This window comes from Mastigoproctus giganteus, chromosome 10 (genome assembly GCF_048544385.1).
Source record: "Mastigoproctus giganteus isolate SK-2022 chromosome 10, ASM4854438v1, whole genome shotgun sequence".
In the NCBI taxonomy this organism is placed as follows: Eukaryota; Metazoa; Arthropoda; class Arachnida; order Uropygi; family Thelyphonidae; genus Mastigoproctus; species Mastigoproctus giganteus.
In genome coordinates this window covers 113479442-113501485 of record NC_143584.1, presented here as the reverse complement: position 1 = coordinate 113501485, position 22044 = coordinate 113479442, and the positions used below count along the sequence as shown (strand labels likewise).

Genomic DNA, 22044 nt, shown 5'->3' with positions numbered 1-22044 from the left:
CACAGACTGCTTTTTTGTGTCTTGCTGAAAATGGTGAATCTAGGATTCAATTCCTGTAACACTTCTGGACTAGTCTAAAGCAACTAAAGTGACTAAAATATGTTAAACAACATTGGTTCCACACACATTTTTTAATCACTTCCAAATGTTGTTAATTGATTTTTTTTACTGCTACAGAAAACTCAGTCACGGGTCTTTTTTTTTTTCAAATGCACTTGACACTCAAATGCCATTTTGATGGGTTACTTACAGCACTATCTGTCAGATTCCTATGCAACTAGGTGCATTTTAACCTTGTAGTGCTAATTATTTGAAATTTTTAAAGTATGTGTTTACTGAGAAGGAAATTGTGGTGCATTATTTCCTGGTCAACCTGTGTGTGTGTGTGTGTGTGTGTGTGTGTGTGTGTGTGTGTGTGCGCGCGCGCGCGCAGTTTGTTTATTTGAAGTTTTCCGTGGATTTAACCATAATGATTATTTTTCATGCTGCTTCCTTAGGATTAGCAACTGGTAATGTATATATTCAAATAACTCATTCATATTTTTGTTATAAGATAAGCACATTTAATTTGAACAGTTACACTTATACAAGATGTTTTATCTCTAACTTGGATATGTGAGATCATTTTTATAGCCTTGAATAACTGTATAATTATTCCTGGACATTCTAAATTACAGGACTTTATAAAACTGTTTTGTTATTAGCATTGGTAGTGGCATATGATGCAAGAAAGCAAGCTTCCACACCATCAGCCAAAAGGAGGAGGGGGGAAAAACCACTTCCATTTCACCTTTCCTTCCGCTTCAGAAGTTTGTCCAGTTCTTCCTTGAATTTATTTAAGCTGTCAACTTCCACAATGACAGATGGAAATTCGTTCCAGCAATCAACACTTGCTGGCTAAAGGCAAATTTCCACACATCTAATCTGCAACTCTTTCTTCAATTTGAATTTATGCCCCTGTAACCTGAGCAAGAGAAGTTTGAGTTTGCTCAAACCATTTAAAGCATTAAACACCTCAATCAGATCACCTCACAGGTGCCTAGTCTCCAGATGTTGCAATTTGCAGAACTTAAGCCTTTCTTGGTAAGAGCACCCCTGTGTTCCCCTCACCAATCTCATTGCCAGTCTCTGTACCCATTCCAGCAACTCTACATCCTTCCTAAAACGAGGCCTCCAGACCTGTATGCAGTACTCAAGGTGTAGCCTGACCATTGCTTTATACAAAGGAATAATCACCTCCTTATCCCTGCTAGCAAAGTTATTGTATATCATTGACAAGACCCCATGAGCTGCTCTGACAGCCTGTTTGCACTGCTCTGAAAACTTCATATCTGATGGCACAATTACCCCCAGATTTTTGTCATCCTCCACTATCCTGAGTGTAGGATTAGTTTGAATCAGTTGGATGTTGTGGTGGCACTGAGAATAGTATTATTTGCATTTTTCTGGTTGCCCCCAATGTTTTGCCTATTGAACATCGTAATATTAGTAGTAGTATACAGGCACTCCTCTACTTACAAAGCACAAAGCTATTGCTATGTTTGGTTATAAGAATCAGTTTTGAACGCCTTCGTGATATTTTTCTAAAGCAAATTTCTGGAGTTCACTACCATAAAACAGTAAAAACAATTAGCAGTTTCTGATTTATTGGGCTTTTCTGTTAGCGCACTATTAAAAATGGGTGATAAACTCGATCTTATTGCATTTGCGATGATACCGACATGGGAGTTTTTACGTTATTAGGGTGAAATGTGCTTCCCCTTCACTGAAATCTTCAATCATATAAAAACACATAAATAACTTTTCAGAATCTTCTCTTCATTCCTATTTTTTTGAGGTTCGTAAAGTTGTCACTCCATATCTCACTTGCGCGTATCATGTTAGTTGCAATTTGTGTGTTCCATGTTCTTTGTTATTAATTGCTTATTTTCTTACTGTTTTAAATTTTATGACCAAAAAAAAAAAAAAAAGTCCGTGAACAAAAATATCAATTAGTTACACTATTAATTAAGCTATTAATATTAATTACGCTATTATTACCACCATTAATTACACTATTAATAAAAATAAATTTATGGAAGCATGAATTTATTTTTATTTTGCTAACCTGTGGGAAATATTCTTCCGATTTTCATGCATCATTTAATTTTGTTAATTGGAACAAGTAAAGTGTAAATTTGTGCTCTGCATCTTTACTTTTATATAGACTGTGGATAATATTTCTCCTATTTTCACTTATTAGAATAGCCGTTTAATACAATTAATATGCAGTTCACAAACATGTTCACAATGACTGGTGCTTACTCCATATCGTATAATGAACAGTATTTTATTTTGGAGAGTCCATTGTAAAGTGATTTGATCGTAGATTAAATTAAATTACATATCGTATTTAGATCAAATTAGTTGTATGTTTTTTCAGCCTCATTAACTTGGTTACAAAGACTGAACTTGGACTTACGTACTTGAAAAAAACCTGATTAAGTACGTAAATCAAGGAGTGCTTGTACTGTAATAGTGTAATTTATGTCATAGTTTTAAATATGGTATTGGCAAATGTTTGAAATTTATTGATTGGCTCTTTTGTTTCAATAAGTTTTTCTTCCTGGTCAGTAGTAAATGTGAGTAGTTGAATTAACTGCTGCCTGTATGCTACATATAGTACGTGAGACCAAGTCTCAGATTCTCTAGCAGCAAGTTTGTATGTAAGCGATGCACAGACAGTGTGGGTGGGAATATACCCTTGGTTAAGAAGCACATAGAATCTAAGGCAGTGCACCCAGTTGAAGTCAGTGGCTAGTGTAATGTTGAATCAGTTTTAAGTGACATTAAGCACTGGGAAAACACAAATAGATGTGCAAAATTTGCTTTCAGGCAGAGAATAATGAGTTTTCAAATAAACTTTGATCTGGTATTATGGAAGTGGGTAGTTTGATTAAATGTAAGAAAGGATTAGACAAATTATTAGAGAGGATTGAGGTGAGTAAGATTTTTTTTTTTTTACAGGTTGATGCTGGATAAGCTTGTTATCTTTGTATCATTGTCACTTTTAATACTAACATGTTTATAGGAACTGTTTTTCTTATTTTTTAGCTATGTAACATTCTCCTACATGTTTAAATTGCAGGGAAAATTTGTTCCATGCAGTTTTGAAGCAGCCTATATATTCTGTATTTCTTATATACACTGAGTGATCACTGAATTATGATCACCTGTTTAATACCATGATAACAACAGCTATTCACCTAGGTATTGACTCCACTAGATGTCTGAAGATGGCTTTAGGGATCTGCAGCCATGCTGCCTGCAAACTTTCCACAGTATTGCTGCAGATCCCTAAAGACATCTTCAGACATCTAGTGGAGTCAATACCTAGGTGAATAGCTGTTGTTATCATGGTATTAAACAAAGATGACAGTTGTGCATCCATGCTCCTTACTTTTCATTCCAACACATCCCAAAGGTGTTCAATTGGATTTAGGTCAGGCAAACTTTGAAGACAATCAAGATGGGTGATATCTTCACTGCATTCCTTGAACCACTTGTACACAGTATGGGCCCGATGAAGTGGCATATTACTGTCTTGGAAGATCCTGTTTCTTTCTGGGAAAAAATGCAACATGGCAGGATGCACATGGTCTCCTAAGAGCTACCATTATATCTCACCAGTGAAACTTTGATCCATATGTATCAGGGGTCCTAGTTCTCGCCAGCAAAACATGCCCCATATTAAGCAACCACTACCTCCTGCCTGGATAGTGGGCACCATGCTTGCTGGATCCATGGACTCGTGTTAATTGTACCACATACTAAGTCATCCATCGGTGTGTTGCACCAGGTATTTGGATTCATCTGACTAGCACACTCTTTTTCAGTCCTCTAACGTCCACCCAATGTGTTGTTGACACCACAGCATTCAACACTGATGTCTGCGATGGAACTTCATATGTTTGAGTGGGCAACTCGTCATTTGCGATATTATTCTTGCATTCTCTATATTGTATTACAATGTCAGCTGTTTCACAGTGACCTGCTATTGAGCCAGTACCACATGCTGGACCCTTCCTTGTGAGCATCCTTTACAGTTCTGTCAGCAGGAGGTGGCTTGACCCATTCATCACCATTTTTTGTATACCTTAACCACACGGGCCGCGAGCAAGTGACAAGATATGCCATTTCCAATATGGAAGCACCTGATGCACATGCTCCCACAGTCATACCCTTTTGAAACTTTACAATATCTTTACTATGTCCCATAACTGCTATTTTATCACTTTTACCTGCACGACCAGATGCAGGTTACCACTTCTCTAGCATAGGAAGCTGTTTGGTTTTTTATACTGTGAGCTTTGTGGCATAGTCCATTATGGATGGGGTGGCTATAATTTAGTGACAACTGAGTGTATAATGTGTATTTACCATCATTTTTTTTTTCAAATGTTGTCGTGCACACCTACAAGCTTTTTTTTTTTTTTATTCGCCTCTTTGGGAACCTCTTCATTTATTTGGCCTGTATGCATTATGCTCTGTATTTCCTCTATATTTGGATACTGAATCCAATTTTTCTGCAACAATTTGTAGAAAAATTATTTTTAATCATAGGGCTGGTAGAAGCATTGCATGTGATAATGGAAAATCCTACCTGCCATGCTTGAAACCTCACTACATTATTATTATTAGTAGTAGTAGTAGCGATATGGTGCAAGGAAGTCTGAGGCTTATGCTGCACCGGCCAAAAAAAAAAATTTCCAAGTTACCCTGAAAGAGAGAGAAAAGTAGAAAGGAATTATCAAGAAAGAGTAGAATGATGTTATCCAGCTCACGACCCAGGGCGTGCCAAGCCCATACTCACCAGATGTGAGCCCCTGGGGTTAATCTTATAGAGATTAGAGTGTAATCATTTTTCAGCTTACTTCCAAAATTGTATATGGTACATTATATACAATGTCTTTTAGTATGCTTTATTAACATCAGTTTTGTATTGAAAATGATGGTGGTTGGTTTCAATGTCTTTTATAATCAGTCAGTACAAGGCAACCCCCGTATAAAATGGTACTTCTTCAACTCTAGCAGTAAGCTACAGAATCTTGAAATAACTGGGAGTAAAGTGGAGGAGAAACTGTTGAAGATAAACACAAGAAAGGCACCCGGGGTGGATGGGATCTATCCAGTTATATTAAAGGAGGCAGCAAAGGAAGTAAGGAAACCCTTAGCCATAATTATGAGAGCTTCCTTGGACTCAGGGGAGGTACCCATAGACTGGAAATGTGCAAATGTGACCCCAATTCACAAAGGAGGATCAAAGGCTGACACAAGTAATTATAGACCTGTGAGCTTAACTTCTGTTCCAGGAAAATTAATGGAGGCACTGGTTAAAGAAGCACTGCAGGATCATTTAGACAAGACTTCAGTTATAGCTCGGACACAGCATGGTTTTGTTAAGGGGAAGTCTTGCCTGACCAATTTGATTGGATACTATGATGCAGTCACAAAAGAACTGGATGCAGGGAATAGCTTTGATATTATATACTTGGATCTTAGAAAGGCTTTTGATACTGTTGCACATGGAAGACTGCTACACAAATTGGAGCAGTGTGACATTGGAGGCAAATTGCTGCTATGGATAAAGGGGTGGTTGAGGGGGAGAAGACAGAGTGGTAATCAATGGACACTGCTCATCGTGGACTAATGTTATTAGTGGAGTCCCTCAGGGCTCAGTGTTGGATTCATTATTGTTTTCTGTATTTATAAATGATATTGATGATGGTATATCAAGCTTAATGTCCAAGTTTGCAGACGATACAAAGGTTGGCAGGGTTGTCAAGGACACTACTGACACTATGCTACTGCAACAGGATCTGGAAAGGTTGAGCAGATGGGCTGAGAGGTGGCAAATGAAGTTTAACATTGACAAATGTAAAGTACTTCACACGGTAAACAGCAACCCCAGAGCAACGTATCAACTCTGTGGTACTACGCTGACAGTGGTAGAGAATGAAAGGGACTTGGGGGTGGTTGTGCAGGCAGATATGAAGTTCTCTGAGCAGTGCAGACGGGCTGCAAGAGTAGCTCATGGAGTATTGTCAATGATATACAGGAATTTTTCCAGCAGGGATAAGGAAGTGATTATTCCCTTGTATAAGGCAATGGTCAGGCCACATCTAGAGTACTGTATACAGGTCTGGAGGCCTCATTTCAAGAAGGATGTAGAGCTGCTGGAACGAGTACAGAGAAGGGCAACAAGATTAGTGAATGGAACAAAGGGGTGCTCTTACGAAGAAAGGCTTAAGTTTTGCAAATTACAGTGTCTGGAGACTAGGCACCAGCAAGGTGATCTGATAGAGGTGTATAAAGCCTTGAATGGTTTGAGCATGCTCAATGCTGATGGGATTCTTCCTCTAGTTCAGAAAAATCACCTGAGAGGGCATAAATTCAAATTGATGAAAGACAGATGTAGGATAGACGTGCGGAAATTTGCCTTTAGCCAGCGGGTGGTTGGTTGGTGGAACAGACTTCCATCCCTTGTAGTGGAGGTTGATAGCCTAAATAAGTTTAAGGCTCAGGTGGACAGGTATTTTGAACGAACAGAGGGGTGAAGTGGAAGTGGGGTTTTTTTTTTTTTTTTTTTGTCTGATGCTGCATAAGCTTGCTTTCTTGCATCAAATGCCTCTACTAATGCTAATGCTAATACGGTTTCGCTCTAACACGGTTAGAGAATTTCGGTAAACCTAGCATAACACGGTATTTTTGAGCTGTTGTGCCGAGGAATCCCTGCTATTTTCATTTCCACTCTTTTTGAATCCCCACTGTTGACTCGCTATTCAAAAAAAAAAATTATTGAGAAATCCCTGTTTTTTATTTTGTTGGGAAATCACCATGTTACATTCTGTGCTACTGAACTTGTGCTTGTTGAACTTATGGAAAAATCTAGATTTCAAAGTTTTATTACTATTGGATAGCACACCATGTCATCCAAACGTTCCTACCACCACCACCACCACCATAGTTGTACTAGGTTAATGCAACTTCTTTCATTCAGCCATTAGATCAAGGCATTATATCCACCTTTAAAACCCATTACATCTGAAAATCGTTACACTGGATTTTGGAAAAAATTGATTCCTAATCTGTTGAAGCATGGAAACATTTCTCAATTGTGGACTGTGTCAAAATCATGGCTTTATCGCTGAAAGAAGTAAAACTATCAACGTTTAATGTGTGTAGAAAAATGTATGGCCATAGTCAGTTCATTCAGGAAATATGGTCAAACCACCAGAAAACAGAATCGGTGCGATAGAAGAATTTGCTATGGCGGTAGGAGGGGAAGGTTTTGATGAGATGACTACTGAAGCCCTCATGGGTAGCACAGTTGATAGAATTGCCCTTCTCCGCACACTGGGTGGAAAAGACCTGAGTTCGAATCCTGTTGATGATGGGAGGAATTTTTATGGGTCTCTTTCACAATGTGGCTGAGTTAGTCGGGCAAGGGTAGCATGGTTTTTTCTCCTGGAATCTCGGGTTTTTCATCCAGCAAAACAGAAAATCGACCTCAGGACGTGCAATTTATAGACGATATACACAGAATAACATGGCCTTAGTCGCCCATGCTCCTAAAAAAAAAAAAAATATATGATTACTGAAGACATTCAAGAATTACTGGTAGAAAAAGAGGCTGGCGAAGCAGATTTGATGGAAATGGCATTGGAGGTAAAACCAAATCAATTCAGAGGATGATAGCGCAGATGAAAATTCTGAGCTTCCAAATTTTACACTGAAAAAACATACGACGGCATAAAGTTAGAATCATATTTTTGAATGCAGATCCTTGAATGAAAGGAGCCCAAAGTTCAAAAGGGAGCTTCAAAAATACTTAGTTCCATATGATTAAATTCACAAAGATTTATCAAGAAAAAGCAAACAAACTCAGCTTACTGATTTTTTTAAAAAGAGAGTAGAAGATACACGAAATCTAGAATGGTGTATTTTTGTTAGTTTTTGGAATGTAACCTAATTTTTGTACTTTTTCTTAGTCCACTATAACATGGTTTCGCACAACAAGACATTTTATGGGAACCTAACTACTGTGTTATATGGGGGGGGGAATCTTATCTGTATATAGGACGTTTTTCTAGCCAACAGTATATATTATTACTACTTTTTTGTACTTTCAGCTCTTTCTTACTCAAGGTTATTAATGCTCTTCAAGGGTTCTCAATTAAAATTATTACTTTTATAACATTTTCATTGGTGGTTTAAAATTTTATCATTTTGTATTCTTTATTTTATTATATAATATTGGTGTAGATACATCATAGTTTACCCATAAATTAGAACTATGTATGTAGTGTGAAAGGCATCGTTTTAATTGTATCTCATATTGTGGGTACCTTCACAATGAGATAGCTGGTATTGCACTACTTCAAATAGGTAAACTATGGTGTATCTACACCGATATTATATAGTTAATTATGAACCCATAAGAAATTATGCCTTGCGCATTTCATCTTCTAATAATCATTATTTATACACCATTTGGCATCTCTCATATTGTGGAAATAACTTTGCAACTGTGATGGCATGTTGCTTCACCATCAGTGAGTGGGCAGGGTACCTGCCCACTCACTAATAGTGAAGCCAAAAAGCTTCGAAACGATCGTATAGGTGGTGGTATCCACTGAAAATAAATAACAGTAGTCTTCTCTACTAGAGAAGCATTATTTATTTGAAGTAGTGCAATACCAGCTATCTCATGAAAGCACCACACAATATGTGATACAAATAAGACGATGCCTTTCACACTACATATGTAGTTCTAATTTATGGGTAAACTATGGTGTATCTACACCGATATTATATAGTTAATTACAAACCCATAAGAAATTATGCCTTGTGCATTTCATCTTCTAATAATCTTTATTTTATGTATGTTCCCACTATTTATAAAAACAAAATTTTTCTAAGGGGTGTATGATGCACGGATGCGAGTACTTATTCTTCATACTGCCTGGTTATTGCGAGTGGCCTTTCCTCTGGTAGAAATATATGAGGAATCTGTTGTTGAAATGCTATCACAGGAGGTGCAGGAACAAACTGAGTAAGAAATTTCTTTATGATTTTCATAATGTATATTATTTGGACAAAAACTGCCATCTTATTTAGTATGTCTACATAATTATAGGACTACTGGCATCCATTTTGAACCACAGGGGATACATACAGTAGATTTTCAGAATAAGGGACCTTCAGGGATTCAAGATGCCGTTATTTCGATTTTTCCGTTATCTAGAAAGTGTTATTTTTAATATATTTAATGCAGAAATAATGAGGCTAAATAAGAAACAGAGAGATTAAGAATGCAATTTTATTAACTACACATAAAAAACATAAACATATTGATGATCCAATGTTATATTCTACCATTAATACACTGCTACTTACGCTCATTCTATTTTCAATTATAATATCAAGTTTGTCACTAAGCTTTAATGTTCTTAATTCTTCTTCTTCTCTGTATGAGATTTATTAACTTTAGGAGCCACAGTGAGGGGATTTTTTAAATAAATGTAAAACAGCGGTATAATCCATGATATCAGAATGGTGAATTTAAACAAAAGATAATCACGTGACTTGTCAATTTTTTTGGCACTACAAGACATCTGCGCTGTATGTAAACATCCGTTAGCTCGAATGTGCCATTATTTCAACAGTCTACTGTACTTAAATGTATTGCATAGGGCAAAACCCTATTTTCTATTGGATCTTAGCTTTTCCAAACTAAGATCCAATAGGAAATAGGAGGTTAGAGAAAAAACAATTTTATAGTAAAGAAAGCAGTTTCTTTACTATAAAAGTACACATGGTTATGTGTCCAGGATTATTACATAAAAATATACATTGATTTATTACAAAAATAATGTGACAAATTAATGCTACAGTTAGGTTATACATAATAAGATGTGTTTCTGCTACCTGAGTACCAAGGTACTCTAACATTCAAAATAAAATGAAATCATAAAATTAGAATTTAATATCATACAATTATGAAACATAAAATTATAATTTTTTAAATTATTTTTATGAAATGACATCATGACTATCGTTTTATAAAAAAAATTCAAAAATGATATTTTTAAGTATAATATTATATAATGCTGTGTAATAATAAAATAATTTTTTAAATTATTTTTTATAAAATGAAATAATGATTATCATTTTATTAAACAATTTCAAATATACTTGCACCCCCTTCTGTTTAAGTGTATTCCAACCTTGTTAAAACAGCCTGTCCTATTAACAAGCACAGACTGCTGATAAAAATTCTACCCACAGAGCCTTGCACAGTCTTTCCCAGGTTTAAATGATCGAGAGTGCTCATATCGTGTACCTCCCTCCTGTCATTCCTGGACAAAATTCCAGACACTTTCAAATTCAGTCTTACTAATGACTTTTTTTTTCAACATTGCCCTATATCTGTTTAGTAAATCCTCATTTCTTCTAATCTTAAAATCATAAGTACCAACTTCATAAGTAGAATGATGTCACCTTTTGTGCCCCCTTAAAGATACCTGTTCAACAACGTAATTAAATTTTGCCCCAACAGGCATACCCTGGTCCCATTCTACCTAACCTTTTTGCACAATATATTATTCATTTCACCGATAGTAGAGTCACTGACAGCTTAGTTCCTATGGGACCAGTGCTTTCTATCATTGGGGATGCCACTGTGTTGTCTGACACATGACTATAGGCTCTAGTATTGAGCTGAGCAGTTGTGTGTGTGATGAGTCTCTCATTTTAATTTCTTTGAGGACATCAACTCCATTCTTTATGGTGTCATATTTGCCTCTGAGAATGCTGAATTTCCACTTCAACTCCTCACATTCTTTGCCTTGAAAACACACAAAAGTGTACCCCTGTGTCTTGTCCTGTTATAGATTGATTCACAACAGGATCTAGATAATTTGGGCAGATGGGCTAAGAAGTGGCAACTGATGTTTAACCTTGACAAACACAAAGTACTGCATATGGGTAGAAGTAACCCCAGAGAAAAGTACCAACTGTGTGGTACTATACTTAAGGTGGTAGAAAATGAAAGGTCATGGGCAGGTCAATGATATATAGGAATTTTGCTAGCAGGGAGAAGGAAGTGATTGTCCCTCTGTATAAGGCAATGGTCAGGCTGCGCCTTGAGTACTGCGTACAGGTCTGGAGGCTTAATTTTAGGAAGGATGTAGATTTGCTTGAGCATGTACAGAGAAGGGCAACAAGATTGGTGAGGGAATGAAGGGATCCTCTTACCAAGAGAGGCTTAAGTTCTGCAAATTGTAGTGGCTGGAGACTAGGCACCTGTGCGGTGATCTGATTGAGGTGTATAAGGCCTTGAATGGGTTGAGCACGCTGAATTCTGATGGGATCCTTCCATTTGTTCAGATTACGAACCTAAGGGGGGCATAAATTCAAATTAAGAAAAGACAGATGTGTGGAAATTTGCCTTTAGCCAGTGGGTGGTTAATTGCTGGAACAAACTTCCATCTGTCGTTGTGGAAGTTTGATAGGTTAAATAAATTTAAGGAGGAACTGGACAGGCATTTAGAGGGAATCGTGTGTTTTTTTTTTTTTTTTTTTTTGCTGATGATGCATAAGCTCATACACTTGCTTTCTTGCATCACATGCCACTACTACTACTACAATTTCTTCAAGAAAGTCATCAATAAAAACAAAACGTTCCATATGGATTTGCAGAAATATATAATATTTCTGTATATTCATACAAAATCATTAAAAACATATTAAGAAAATATAAAACATATTAAAATACATACAAAAAATATTAAAATCAAGAATTAAAAAAAAGGGTTAATGCTCTACTGTAAAACAGTCAGACAGGAATACAGATATAGGAATACTGTACAAAGCAACAGCAGTAATTAATGACACAACATATTGGAGTTCAAGAATAAATCGGGGTGGTGTCTAATCACTTCTACCACACATGCTTAAACTGCAGTAAGGCAAAAAAGTGATAACATAACCCAAAGTCTGATTACAGTAAATGTAATTTTTTATATGTATTCATATACTTGTGATCAGGACCTCATAAAAGTGATAAAATTAAATGAATGACAACATTATCTGTAAATACAGTAAGTAGCACTGTATATGTAAACCACCTATGTTCATCTTCACTGTGTCCGTCTGCTTGTTAGTCAGCTCACATGTAATAACTCCTAATGAAAATTTTCATAAAATTTTGTATTAGGCACTTTAAGAATGATTTGTTGATCAATTCAAACTTCACTAAAATCAAACCAATATAAATCAATTATTATTCTTATTTATTTATTTATTTTTGGTCACATATATCACATAAGCTATCTGTATATCATATATTGTAGCTGAAGCACTGGTTATTATGTTTGTTGCTGTGCACTGGTTGGAGGAATGAATGGGCAGTATGCAGAAAGTGTTCTCAATTCATGCATAAAAGTCATTGCTTTTACTCATGATTTTATTTATTTATTTTTTTGCAAGTCTTGAATTATTATTATATGCTAATGTGCCTGAAGTGTAATGCGCTTGTATATTTTTACTGTATTGTTATGGAGTTATACTTATGCCGACCGGGCTAGCCGGGTGGGTAAAGTGCCTGCCTGGCAACCTAAAGGTCGCAGGTTCGAATCCTGCCTCGGGCTTGGATCAGAGTAGTGCAAAAACTTTGGGAGGTGCATTATGGCCACAGAAGCCGATGTGCCAACAACTAACAAAAAAAAAAAACAAAAAAAAAAAAGTTATATTTACGAACCTACATTATAACATTTATGCGCTTTACCAGAAGTCAAACTAATAACATGAACAACATAACACAAACTAATAACGTAGCTGTTGCTAATTGTTTACATGAATGTAAACAGTTAGCATTTCAAGCTGAGTGGTGCAGTACAATGTCCAGTAATGCATGGTAGTATTAGCAGGAAACAAAAGTCATGAGCAAATGACCACCTAAGAGGGTAATACATGTATGATGACATTATGCACAGCATATGGACTTTGAAAGGGGTTAGATCATTGAGTTGTTAGAAGCTGGTTAACTCAGCAGATGGTTAACTCAGCAGATCACTTCTTGTGTGAGTTATGATAGTACCTAAATGGTTGGACTCTATTAAACCATGTCCTCTGTGGAAGCATAGAGGTTTCTTCACTTGTTTATTGTCACTCATTAGAGAGGTGTGGGTTTAATTCCTATCTGTCACTCAAGGAATTTCTAAAGTCCTCTTCAATCAAGACTATTTAGCCAATTGCAGACAAGAGGAAGTAAGATCCCCGGTGAGTTAATCTGTGTTTTTTCAGTGTCAGCACATGTAATTTGACTGTTTATGAGTGCACACACACACACGCTGCTAGAGACATAATATACAATGGCACAATATGGCATAATTCTGCTGTGCCCTAAAACCAACAATTACAACAATTGGCAGCAATATGTGCAGGAAGATGTTCAGACACATGCCATTGCTCTAGTTTCATTAGAAGAACATCAGAAAGAGGAATAACAGATCTGCTGACTAGTGACAAGAATCTGATTTGTTCTATCTAATCCATCAGATTTCCAGCATCATAACACCATAACAAATGACTTCCCCCCCCCTTTTCTTTTTGTTTTCCTTTTTTTTATTTTATTTTATTTTATTTTAACGAAAACCACAAACATGGTAGGTATTAGAACCATAATACTTAATACTGTGTATGGGTTGCAGGTTGAGAAGACAGAAGATATTTGTTAAACTCAGACTTGAATTAAAGAAGGAAGGTTATTCCGCAAAGCAAAAGTAGAAGAAATAAATGCGGAAGAGGAAAAGATGGCTCTGCAAGTTTTTCCAAGTTATATAATGAATGGATGCTGACTGATTACAGCCCATGTTCAGAGTGGTTTGGAAGATAGTGGGGGTTCACATCTGGTGAGTATGGGCTTGGCACACCCAGGGTCCTGAGCTGGATATCATCATTCTTCTCTTTCTTGGTGATTCCCTTTTACTTCTGACTCTCTCTCTCTCTCTCTCTCTCTCTCTCTCTCTCTCTCTCTCTCTCGCCTAGTGCAACATAAGCTTCAGGCTTCCTTGTACTATATGGCTAATAATAATAATAAAATACAGATGATCACAAGAACAAGGCCCATTGAAATATCTATAGAAGGTAAGCAGTAGATATCGAATGCCTGTGAGACTGAGAATTAATAAATAATCTCTTTGTAAGGAATGATTTATTAATTAACCTGAATGGAGTCTAGAACCTTGAGAGAGGTTTTGGGGATATCACCAAAGATATGGGAAGAATATTCCATGGTATGAGATTTGTACAGAGTAAGTAGATGTTTAAAGGAAAATTAATGACAAGAGTGTAAAAGAAAAACCTAGTGTTTTGGATGCAGAGTAAGCAATATTTGTGATATGCTTATGCCAAGTGAGATTAGAGTTTAGGGTAATTCCTGGTAGAGACACATAATTTTGTCATGTTGTTGAAGATGAGCAGAGGATCAATAGACTTTTTTTTTGCAAGAAATCATACAAGACTTGGTTTTATAGGAATTCGTTAACTAAGTTTTCTTTTCTGAACTATAAAATTACTTTAAAATCAGCATTGGTCCTTGAGACTGTCTGAGGCGGGCTTGCTACATGTGAATCTAATATGCTGAGGAAACGGATATTGGGTGACGCACAAGTCAAGTAGGCCTAATTTCATCAAAGTCTGGTTGGTCTGTGACAGCCAAATCCTCTGCTTGCACCTTCACAATAGTTTTTTTTTTTTTTTTGTTAGTTGTTGGCACATCGGCTTCTGTGGCCATATTGCACCTTCCAAGGTTTTTGCATTTTCTTCTCTGATCCAAGCCCAAGGGGGAATTCGAACCCGCGACCTTTGGGTTGCCAGGCACTTTACCCACCAGGTTAGCCTGGTCGGCTTCACAATAGTGTGACTGTTAATAACCCTGAGTTTAGCCCTCATGTGCAAGTCCTGAAATACAGCATCTAGCATAATAGAGGTGCCCACACCACACAAAGGAATGTTAGCTCTGTGTGTGTGTGTGTGTGTGTGTGTGTGTGCGCGTGCGCGCGTGCGCGTGTGTGTGTTTAATGGCGCACAATCTGCTGTGACTATAGTGCACCTTGTTGCTGCTCCTCTGTGTTACAGGGTAATACTAGATAGTAGATGGCTCTCATAAACTGGGCCAATACCACCACATTTCTTAGCATTAGCAAAGGCACATGATGCAAGAAAGCAAGCTTATATAGCATCAGCCAAAAAAAAAAAAAAAAAAAACCACCCTTCTCATTTCACCCATCAATTGCTCCAAATGTTTGTCTATTTCTGCCTTGAATCTTTTTAAGCTGTCAACTTCTACAATGACAGATGGAAGTTTGTTCCAGCAAGCAACCACCCGCTGGCTAAAGGCAAACTTCCACACATCTATGCTACAACTGCCTTTCCTCAATTTGAATTTATGCCCGCTCAGGTGATTATTCTGAGCAAGAGGAGGAATCCCATCAGCATTGAGCATGCTCAAACCATTCAAGACTTTATACACCTCAATTAGATCACCTCGCAGTTGCCTAGTCTCCAGACACTATTTGCAAAATTTAAGCCTTTCTTCATAAGGTAACCCTTTGTTCCATTCACTAATCTTGTTGCCCTATTTTTTTTACTCATTCCAACACTCTACATCCTTCTTAAAATGAGGCCTCCAGATCTGTAAACAGTACTCAAGGTGTGGCCTGACCATTGCCTTATACAAGGGGATAATCACCTCCTTATCCCTGCTAGAAAAATTCCTGTATATCATTGACAGTACACCATGAGCTACTCTTGTAGACCATCTGCACTGCTGAGAAAACTTCATATCTGCCTGCACAATTACCCCCAGGTCCTTTTCACTCTCTACCACTCTCAGCGTAGTACCACACAGTTACTCTAGGGTTACTGCTTCCCACATGCAGTACTTTATATTTGTCAATGTTAAAGTTCAGTTGCCACCTCTCAGCCCACCTCTCAACTTTTCTAGATCCTGTTGCAGCAGCATACTGTCATTAACAACCGTGCCGACCTTCATATCGTCTGCAAAATTGGACATTAAACCTGATATACCATCATGAATATTATTAATAAATACAGAAAACAACAATGGACCCAACACTGAACCCTGGAGGACTTCATTAATAACATTAGTCCACGAAGAGCAGCATCCATTGATTACCACTTCTGTCTTCTCCCACTCAACCATCCCTTTATCCATAGGAGCAATTTGCCTCCAGTGCCACACTGCTCCAATTTGTGTAGCAGTCTTCCATGTGCAACAGTATCAAAAGCCTTTCTAAGATCCAAATATATGATATCAAAATTATTCTTTGCATCCAGTTCCTTTGTGACCACATCATAGTATCCAATCAAATTGGTCAGACAAGACTTCCCCTTAACAAACCCATGCTGTGTCTGAGCTATAACTGAAGTCATGTCTAGATGCTCCTGCAATGATTCTTTAATCAGTGTCTCCATTAATTTCTCTGGAACAGCAGTTAAACTAACAGGTCTGTAAATATCTGTGTCTCCCTTTGATCCTCCTTTGTGGATTCTACCAAGGATGCACTTCATTGGATTTTATTTGTTTCTTAACCAGTAGCAAAACCCCCTCCTCCCTTCCTATCCTGTCTATCCTTCCTGTACACATTGTACTCCCCAAATTCCAATTCTGCATTCCTTATATCTTTGTGACATACATCACGTTTCTGTTATCCCAACAATATCTGCTTTTGAAGTTTTGACCAACACCTCAAATTTATTTACCAAACTCCTAGCATTGTTGTACACACAAGTATACATGCACCTGTTTCTATTCTTAGCCACCCTAACACAGCCCATGTATTTACTTGTTCTGCAATGACTCCCAGCAGTCTCTGGAATCCCCTGCACCTTTTTGGAAAGTGGTTTTCCAGGCTGCTGCTCATTTCAATAGAAGCAGTGCAAGAATTACTTTCACCTCTGCCAGCGGCTGCTGTTAATCTATTAGTCCATGTATCCAAGCTAGCATTGGAAGCTTGAAGTGGTAGAACCCATATTTAGTCTCCAGAGCAAAGCTCTAGCAACCAGTCCCATCTCTTCCATCCTGTGGTATGATTGATGTCTTTTGAGGTTATGAGACATCCTGCAAGATCCAGTCTTCCTTACATTTCGAAGGTTCGGCTCTAAAACGGTGTTTGCAGGCTTCCAGATCAGCTGGTGTATAATCTCGCTGCCTCTACTCTGCGAGATAGTGCCCGGAGTGAGTCCAAGCAGTGTGTATGCAGGGGAAATTGTCAAGGAGCTGGGTACATTCTTGTTATGTGTACGCCACATACTTATAGAACAGACTTATCTGCGAAAAGATCTAAACCTCCCAAACACTTCCTTGTTCAATTTACAAATATACGTGGTCTCAGTTCTAATCACAATTATGTCCATTTCCACTTACAATTTGCCAAACTTCATGTACCTTTTTTGACAGAATTGCAGTTATTGGTTGACTCAACTGTTGCTCATCTCAGTTCAAATTATTTGCTGTATTATTCCTTTTGCTTCAAAGATGGTATTTGTGCATATGTCCATTCTGAAATTCCCTGTTAGAGACTTAGTTATTTGGAGTCTCCTCTTTTCAATCTTCTCTGGCTTAAAATCTAACTACCACATTCTTTCAAATTCATCTGTTCCCTCTATCATTCTCCCAACTCCACTAAACACTTGGGATTCTTGACTTCCTCTCTTTGAAACTTGACTTTCTTCAGTCCAACTTTCCTAATGGAGAGGTAATTTTCCTTGGTGATTTTAATATTCACAGCTCCAGCTGGCTTCCATTTTCTAGTCACGTGGACCCAGCTGGTTGAGTTGCTGAGGCTTTTGCAATTACTGAGAACCTCGCACAGATTGTTCATTTACCTATCAGAACACCAGACAATCCTAACCATGCAGCCAACATGCTGATATTTTTCCACAAACAACTCTTCTAAGTACACGGTCAAGGTGAGTGCTCCTCTAGGTAACTCTTGGTGATGGTATCCTCACTAGTGGAGCCTCTCTCTTGTGACCACTCTCAACCTTGTGTTGTTTGGCATTACAAGAATGCAAAATGGGATGATCTGTGAAGTTTCTTTTATTGCTTTCCTTGGCTGGATTACTGTTTCAAATCTTCTGATGTCAACATTCTCTCAGATTGTGTCAGCGAAATTATTCTTATAAGGATGAAATCCTACGAGGTATTCCACCTTAAAATCTCGTCTTTTATCTAAATCTTTGTTTTCCAATAAATGTGCTAAGGCTGTTCAAGGTAAGAACGTCACATATCACAAGTGACTTGTATTCAAATCTCCAGGTTCATTTTCTGTAAATTGTAAAGCAGTTATTAATCAATTGAAACTAGATTTAAAACTGGCTAATAGTCGAAAATTTGCTTCTTGTCCAAACAGTAGTCAAGCATTCTGGTCTCTTGCCAAAGCTATTGGCTGCAACTTATGACCATCTCTATTCCCACAACCATCAAAACCAGATGGTTCTATTGCTACTTTAGCCAAAGATAAAGCTGACCTACTAGCATCCTACTTTTCACCTAACTCACTTCTGTATTGATGATCTTGGTAAACCTCCTACCACACACCACTCACATCCCTTCCAACCACTAGCTGATTCACATGCCTCCTAAGAGAATTATCAATAGGTTTGATCTTTTATCTAGCACCAGCTCGCAAACACCATTTCAGAGTTGTATCCTTGAGATGTAAGGAATACTGGATTTTTGCATGTTGCCCATCATAACATCCAAAGACATCACTCAAACTTTTGGGGTTGCTAGAGCTTTGCTATTGAAACTAAATGTGGCTTTCACCACTTCAAGCTTCCAGTAAGCAAAGTGATGGTATTGCAATGGACGATGAGAGTTGTCTACTATGTAGAAGTTTTAGACGATTGACTGAAAAAGTGGGCTGGGTTCTTGGCCATTCCATTATCAGCAGTGGTACAAAAAGAGAGCTGCTTAGAGACAAGAATGGTCCATTGTCTTTAATGACAAATTATATTTCTGTTTGGGATCTAGTCACGGCCTTATACATGTCTGGAGACATGCCAGGATTAGAGATAATCCAGTTTGCATCAGGGTGTGGCAGTGTGCTACCACTTGGAATCATGGTATTACGGAATTATCACTTGCAGTGGCTGTTTACCTCTGATTGTTATTGATGACAAGATGTAATGCTGAAACAATTCTAAGATCAGTGCTTATGCCTTATCTATCCTCTGTCCCAATGCAGAACACTGCCTGTGTAATATGGACATGTTTCCTTGACCTGTGCATGTTTATCACATCTCTCACTCATCAAATGCATTTGGAATATGATGGGATGTTCACTAGCCTAGTGTCAGTGCCTCTTGCTGCAAGCCCTTAGGCATATACTCCCATGATAAGATTTCAGAAGTTCATCTAGGAGTGAAACATTGAAATAAAACACTTTCTCAACAACTGTGTTTTTTCCATTACTGTTATCCTCCTAGTCATTTTTCACTTCATTAAGTTTTTGTATTTTTTTTTAGAATAGATAATTTTATCTAGGTTTCTTCAGCATTTATAGCTCTCCTAGATGTTAATACTGTAGGCAATAGCCTAATTTCCCTAATGGATAGCAATAGCCTTGTACTCACCTGTCTCTCAGGTTCCTGTCTTTGCTCAATTAAAACACAGCTACAAGAAGCATGACTCCGTGGCTTGATTATCCAGATGACATTCAACACATTTTAAACCCCGTACCGTGGTGTTTGGCTGCTTGTGTCACTATTTGTGGGCCATACTTCATATTGATGTACACCATTTTTGTAATATATACACAAACTTAATAGTTCCTTATCTATGTATATATTAAGTGCAATAGCATCATTAATACACAGCCATTTCTGAATAAATGAGGAGTTATTCAGGAAGGGGAATGTCGTAGGTGAAGTAAACATTGGCAGTGAGCTAGATGATTTTCTAATAACTGAGAGGAAAGTGGAGGAGAAATTGTTGAGGATAAACATAAAAAAGGCACCCGGGGTGGATGGGATCTATCCAGTTATGTTAAAGGAGGCAGCAAAGGAAGTAAGCAAACCCCTTGCCATAATTATGAGAGCTTCTTTGGACTCAGGGGAGGTACCCATAGACTGGAGATGTGCAAATGTAACCCCAATTCACAAAGGAGGATCAAAGGCTGACACAAGTAATTATAGACCTGTTAGTTTAACTTCGGTTCCAGGAAAATTAATGGAGGCACTGGTTAAAGAAGCACTGCAGGATCATCTAGACAAGAATTCAGTTATAGCTCAGACACAGCATGGTTTTCTTAAGGGCAGGTCTTGTCTGACCAATTTGATTGGATACTATGATGTAGTCACAAAAGAACTGGATGCAGGGAATAACTTTGATATTATTTATTTGGATCTTAGAAAGGCTTTTGATACTGTTGTGCATGGAAGACTGCTGCACAAATTGGAGCAGTGTGGCATTGGAGGCAAATTGCTGCTATGGATAAAGGGGTGGTTGAGTAGCAGAAGACAGAGAGTGGTAATCAGTGGACACTGCTCAACGTGGACTAATATTATTAGCGGAGTTCCTCAGGGTTCAGTGTTGGGTCCATCGTTGTTTTCTGTATTTATAAATGATATTGATGATGGTATATCAAGCTTAATGTCCAAGTTTGCAAACGATACAAAGGTTGGCAGGGTTGTTAAGGACACTGCTGATGCTATGCTGCTGCAACAGGATCTGGAAAGGTTGAGCAGATGGGCTGAGAGGTGGCAAATGAAGTTTAACATTGACAAATGTAAAGTACTACATACGGGAAACAGTAACCCCAGATCAACGTATCAACTCTGTGGTACTAAGCTGACAGTGGTAGAGAATGAAAAGGACCTGGGGTTAATTGTGCAGGCAGATATGAAGTTCTCTGAGCAGTGCAGACAAGCTGCAAGAGTAGCTCATGGTGTCTTGTCAATGATATACAGGAATTTTTCTAGCAGGGATAGGGATGTGATTATTCCCTTGTATAAGGCATTGGTCAGGCCACACCTTGAGTACTGTATACAGGTCTGTTAGTTTAACTTCGGTTCCAGGAAAATTAATGGAGGCACTGGTTAAAGAAGCACTGCAGGATCATCTAGACAAGAATTCAGTTATAGCTCAGACACAGCATGGTTTTCTTAAGGGCAGGTCTTGTCTGACCAATTTGATTGGATACTATGATGTAGTCACAAAAGAACTGGATGCAGGGAATAACTTTGATATTATTTATTTGGATCTTAGAAAGGCTTTTGATACTGTTGTGCATGGAAGACTGCTGCACAAATTGGAGCAGTGTGGCATTGGAGGCAAATTGCTGCTATGGATAAAGGGGTGGTTGAGTAGCAGAAGACAGAGAGTGGTAATCAGTGGACACTGCTCAACGTGGACTAATATTATTAGCGGAGTTCCTCAGGGTTCAGTGTTGGGTCCATCGTTGTTTTCTGTATTTATAAATGATATTGATGATGGTATATCAAGCTTAATGTCCAAGTTTGCAAACGATACAAAGGTTGGCAGGGTTGTTAAGGACACTGCTGATGCTATGCTGCTGCAACAGGATCTGGAAAGGTTGAGCAGATGGGCTGAGAGGTGGCAAATGAAGTTTAACATTGACAAATGTAAAGTACTACATACGGGAAACAGTAACCCCAGATCAACGTATCAACTCTGTGGTACTAAGCTGACAGTGGTAGAGAATGAAAAGGACCTGGGGTTAATTGTGCAGGCAGATATGAAGTTCTCTGAGCAGTGCAGACAAGCTGCAAGAGTAGCTCATGGTGTCTTGTCAATGATATACAGGAATTTTTCTAGCAGGGATAGGGATGTGATTATTCCCTTGTATAAGGCATTGGTCAGGCCACACCTTGAGTACTGTATACAGGTCTGTTAGTTTAACTTCGGTTCCAGGAAAATTAATGGAGGCACTGGTTAAAGAAGCACTGCAG

The 22044-nt window shown here is 38.0% G+C and overlaps 1 protein-coding gene across 1 annotated transcript in view; it reads left to right on the top strand.

The window, feature by feature from the left end:
* LOC150079228 (transmembrane and coiled-coil domain-containing protein 4-like) overlaps positions 1–22044 on the top strand; it is a 237891-nt gene that overhangs the window by 74577 nt on the left and 141270 nt on the right. Inside the window, exon 5 of the mRNA XM_090382998.1 lies at positions 8962–9094. Within this exon, the coding sequence (XP_090239124.1) occupies positions 8962–9094 (133 nt within the window). The remainder of the gene's footprint in view (positions 1–8961; positions 9095–22044) is intronic.